Source organism: Pyrus communis, chromosome 13 (assembly GCF_963583255.1).
Source record: "Pyrus communis chromosome 13, drPyrComm1.1, whole genome shotgun sequence".
In the NCBI taxonomy this organism is placed as follows: domain Eukaryota; kingdom Viridiplantae; phylum Streptophyta; class Magnoliopsida; order Rosales; family Rosaceae; genus Pyrus; species Pyrus communis.
The window spans coordinates 20,932,105-20,937,400 of NC_084815.1; the positions used below are offsets into that span (position 1 = coordinate 20,932,105).

The 5,296-nt window shown below is 36.8% G+C and overlaps 1 protein-coding gene across 1 annotated transcript; it reads right to left on the minus strand.

Moving 5' to 3' along the window:
* Positions 1–1,383: 1,383 nt before the first annotated feature.
* On the minus strand, positions 1,384–5,035 carry LOC137712769 (BTB/POZ and TAZ domain-containing protein 1-like). The gene is made up of 5 exons (XM_068451928.1): positions 4,742–5,035; positions 4,489–4,622; positions 4,061–4,364; positions 3,511–3,827; positions 1,384–1,835 (listed from the first exon to the last, which is right to left on the minus strand). Exons 1-5 carry the CDS (start codon positions 4,877–4,879, stop codon positions 1,646–1,648), a joined length of 1,083 nt encoding a protein of 360 aa, XP_068308029.1. The 5' UTR covers positions 4,880–5,035; the 3' UTR covers positions 1,384–1,645.
* Between the last annotated feature and the right edge of the window lie 261 nt (positions 5,036–5,296).

The following is a 5,296-nucleotide window of genomic DNA, read 5'->3' on the forward strand; positions in this document are numbered from 1 at the left end:
TTTTCTTTTAAATTCTGTCACCTGCCATTGGATAGCAATGAGTTGTTGAGGGTTCCACATCAGAATATGTTAATGCACGTTTTGAAGGTGATGATACGTAATTTCTTATTTTGTAATTGGTTTTATGACAAAATCACAAATTTTTCATGGTATAAGAGTAAGTTATCCTGTATGTAAAGCATTACGACCACACGTCCTCTAGTCATCGGATTAGTGTTGTTCACATGCTAGGCTTGAAAATTTACCACATATGAGGGGACGTGTTAAGAGTATTAATCCCACATCTAGAAGACAATGGATCTTGCATGTGTTTATAAGTAATTTCCTATGTTACACTTGATTTTACAGTGAAACCTTAATTTCTTCATCAAATTCAGTGACCATCTTTACATGTCATCAAATTAAAAAATAAATCACCTGCTCTAAAATGTACATATACTAAGCTAAGTATTTTTTTTTACTAAGCTAGATATTATATTTGAAGTCACAAACTGGTATAACAATTAAAACTTTCATATAATGAAGATTGAAGAATACAATAATCAATTTTCTTTTCAAATTAATATTTTATTTTCCTGTTAATTTTGAAGATTTTTTTTTTTTCAAATTTTATATAATTATGTGTTATCTTGTTTATAGATTTAGTGATGAGAGAGACAGACATAATCTTTTGAAGACTTTTATATTTTCAATTTTTATATAATTATGTGTTATCTTGTTTATGTATTTGTAATGGGAGAGACATTTTATACAGTCAATTATTGTCAAAGATCTTTTTATTTTGTAATATCATGTATAAGAAGTTGATGTTTAAAGATAAAATCAATTGACAATATAAAAATTAGTTCAATTGTTTATAAACACATGCAAAGTCTATTTTTGCCCGATGGCAATTTGATACTCTCAACACTATTAGACAACGAGCATGCACCAAATCCATGTATATCCAACCGTTGACAATTTCCTCCTATTAAGGAAAACTGTCATTCCGTAATGTGAGAGGCTTAAACCACTCCCTTAGAGTTCTATTCCCACTCAATTTTGACATAAATAACTATATAATTTATCTTCTAATACATGTATAATTCTATGTCTTATTTAATAGAATACAGAAAAAATGATGTGGGTTTTCACACAAATGGCAGAATCTTGTAGTAAGCTCTAACGTGAAGCTGTATCATGCACGTGGGGAGGCAAACAGATGCATATCATAACGAAATCAGAGCTTTGATATCATGTTGGACAACCAATATGCCTAAAAGGCTTAAATTGTTAGGAAATCCACAAACAACATATATTTTACTAACACTAAAAAGATAGACACATGTTAAAATTACAAATTTATCATAATATTAAAGATGAGATAAATGTCACCAAAACAAATGAAAATATACTGAAATAAAAATTACTAAGGTACATATAACTAATGAAACCAAATTGGACATGATAATACTTCCCCAATATTGGTAACTAAACATATTAACTAAATGTTAACCCCAATTTCTGCTAGGGTTAAGTACCATCTGGAAGAAACAAAACTCCCACTTAAATATACATTGGACATGATCATACACAGTTCTTTGTGACATTCGTGGGGGAAAAACAACCAATCATCATGTCACTAATTTGCCACAGACCTAATCAATCACAATCTGAAACTTCTAATTCCATTAGGAGGAGGAGTCGTGCTTCTTGCTTCTCCTAATTCTTCCTCCCTCTTCCTCTTTGGCAGAGACAGGGAAGATATGGTTTTGGCCGACACCACCTTCTTCACAAGCAGTTTCCACCTGGCCTCGTCTCTCTTTTTCTCTTGCTGCATTTTCAACTTGAATTGCCTGTCACATTCCCGAAAACAACACCGTGTCAATAAAATATCAATACTAGTTGCTAATAGTTATTCGTGATAGCGTAATGGACGCTGCTGCAAAAGAAAAAGACAATTGAAGGAGCTTTAAACCCCACCCGGCACCCACCATCCATGATATATGTGGAGGATGGAAATTTTGAAAAATATCAAATCCTTATCTTGTCGTAAATATTCATGTCCAAAAGATATTTTTAAATTTGCAAGTTGTAAGAGTTAGGAATTAGGTTTGCGATGCAACACTTTTTTGTTAACAAAGTCGACACATCATTGCGATTCGATGTAAAAAAGAAGTGTTAGCTGTAGATTACTTGACACTTTACCCATCCCTTATCAAGATTTGGATCGACAACAACGTAAGATAAACTTATATAGATAAAATTTAAGCTAACATGTATTCTAAATTGTATGAGTAGAAATTTGAATTAATGTGCAAAAAAGTCAGCGCAGTACCCTAAGAAACTGGCGTAACTCGGATATGTACCCTTATAAACTAGGGTAACTCACATATGCGAATGAAGCACTTTCACATTGTATCTTTCATGAACTAAATTGACCAAAGTGATAGGATGGAAGGGTCGTGAAAAATGTTCAGTTTCTTTGTCGCATATGGATGGAATCTAATTTATATAATTGATATTTGACTTTATTAGCCAGCTTCTGTCTCCTTCATCCGTGTTACACCATGACATGCACAAGCTGTCGCTCTAGTACTTGATTCATGCACAATGAACCTTTTACTAGAATGAAGGGGTCAGCTTCAAAACCTAAATGGTTATGATATTTCTACCACTGAAAATTCTCAACCACAAATAACTTTTCACGAAAGGTTGAAATTTAATTAAATATCAGCAGCTCTCTTTTGTCGTTTTCTAACAATAGCTAAACATACCTAAAATATTAGAGTCCTAGCAGCAAACAAATCTCTATAAGGAGAAATATTCTCATGCCAAATGGTCCATCAAACATAAGATTTCTGATTCTAAATCTCGACAATTTATTCGTTTGATTATTTCGTATGAAAAAATAGTTCATATTTACAGTATATCAGGATATTATTCCTTTATATTACCCTACCCTACGGCGGACCAAAATTAAATTGCAGCCAGGCGAATGGGTTGGCATGAGTTGGGCTCCACCACCCTTCCAAAGATGCCTCAATCGTTGAAGTAGGTTTCAATGATTCAGGCACTCGCCTATTTCTTCATTGTCCTATATTTTATGAGATTCCAAACCAGAAAAGGCTAAATATAACTAAAAGTGAGAGTTTTTAACAGGTTTATTTTGCAACTTATTACTGTGGTATAATGATATTTTTCTTCACTTGTAAGTGAGAAATCTTATATTTGATTCGTCAAAAACGCTAATTCATTGTAAGGCTTAGCCTACTCCTTCACCTTTAGTGTAGGTAATATTATTTGTTAAAAAAAAATTTGTTTAATTTTAGGTCACATTCCACATTTTGTACTTAAAAAAACATGCAAATTAAAGAAATCCAATTAGTCTAGCTGATAAAATCGTTTGGAATCCTACCAACAACTCCTTTTTTCTTGGTTATTCATTAAACTACAATTAGAATTCATCAAGCTACCATTAAAATACATTAAACTAAGATTAGAATTTAATCAAGGGTTTTATGTTTTTACCTGCACAGAGGGACTCTGCAAGAATCAGGTTCGTCGCACATTGAAGAGTGAAGCTTAAGAAGCTGCCACATGCGCTTGCAACGCAAGCACCCTCCATTCACCCTCCGTTTACACGTGGCGAAGTGCTGGAACAGCATCTGGAGTCCTTGACACGTGGAAAACTTGCTGCATGGGCCCCTCTTGTGACCTGGCTCCATGTCGTAGGGTCCAACACTTGTGCAACCTTCCTTGCATATGTGCTCCAAGCACTCCATTGCCTCACTAAGCTGGAGATACAACCTCTGCTCCTCCCTATGCTTCCTTGTCCTCTTCTTCCTCTGCTTAATCACAGGGTTAACTTTGATTAATACAATAATCAATTGGGTTAAAAAATAATTAAGAATTATCACAAATGATAAACTTTTCCAATGCAAACGTTATATTAGGTGATTAATAATCAATAGTTACGTCTGTTTTACATGTATCAACGACCAACAGGTGTGCATGTGACTCTGACTCGTCGTCCATTTTCTTAGCGTCTACGAAACGAAACAAATGTAGAGTAGCGTACCGATTCGATCTCGTCGATGAATTGCAAGATGTCGAGTTCGAGCCAAGGGTCGTGATCTTGCAAGAATTTCCATCCTTCAGTTGTCTCAACAACCTTGAAGTGATTAGCGACCAACTTCAAGCACTTCAGGTAGAGATCCGCTGCGTCGCACATCTTCGCCAGTTGGAGGACGTCCACCACGTTTTCGATGGTCAAACGTTGTCCGAGCTCCTTAGTGCACCGGTGCTTCAGCTGTGGAACCAGGTACACGTGGGACAGCGCCAACAGATGGATTCCGTACTTCTCCATGTTCTCCTCTGAGCAACTGAAGGGCATTTTCGTCAGTTCAAATATGCCAGGTGTAATTTAAGCGGACGGCTGAGATGAAACGGACGGCGGCGATGATCGATGATTTGAGGTAATAGAAAAACGTGTTGATTTAGACGAACCTGGAGGAGTAGAGGAAGCGAACGAAGGCCAATACGGCGTCGTAGGGAACGCCGAGAATCGGAATGACCCGCTCGGAGCTCCGGTGCTTACGTGGCCGGTCGATTACGTTTTCCAGCACCGGCGACACTGAGGCCTTCAGAAATAAGAAAATAAATAAATAAATATTCAGAAATTACCGAAAACATAAATAAAACTGCTTTACGAAAATGAGAAGAGGCGGCGGCGCGGCGCATGTTTGGTGAAATAACGTACCAGGATGCTAGAGTGCGCGGGGATGCGGAGGGCGTCGCAGGTGAGGATGTCGACATCAGGTTCGGGAAGAGATTTGGTGTCGGAGAGACCGTACAGGTCGACGGAGATGCCGGAGGTTGCGGTCGGAGAAACTTCCATTTGGGGGAGAGAGAGAGAGAGAGAGAGAGAGAGAGAGAGATGTGGTAATGAGTAGAGAGAGAGAGTCTGGTTTTTGTAAGTCGGTTGTTTTGTGACTTGTCTGTAAGAGGATGAATGAAGAGGTTTGGTGGACGGGCCTGACTTTATAGAGAAAGAAAGATCGGACTGGAATTGGTACATCATTAAAAAAAAAAATTTCACTATTAAATATCAGAAACATACTAGCGTAGCGTGTGACTAATGTTTGGTTGTCCTCCACCCCACGCGCTTTCTAATATCTGCACTTGCACTCACCCAACAGAGCTTATACAGATCCTTTAACGGAAAGGATCTCAGATTTTCTTACAAAAAAAATGAAAATTAATTGTGAAGTTTATATCATATCGAATTTTAATGATCTAAATAGTTTACAAGATC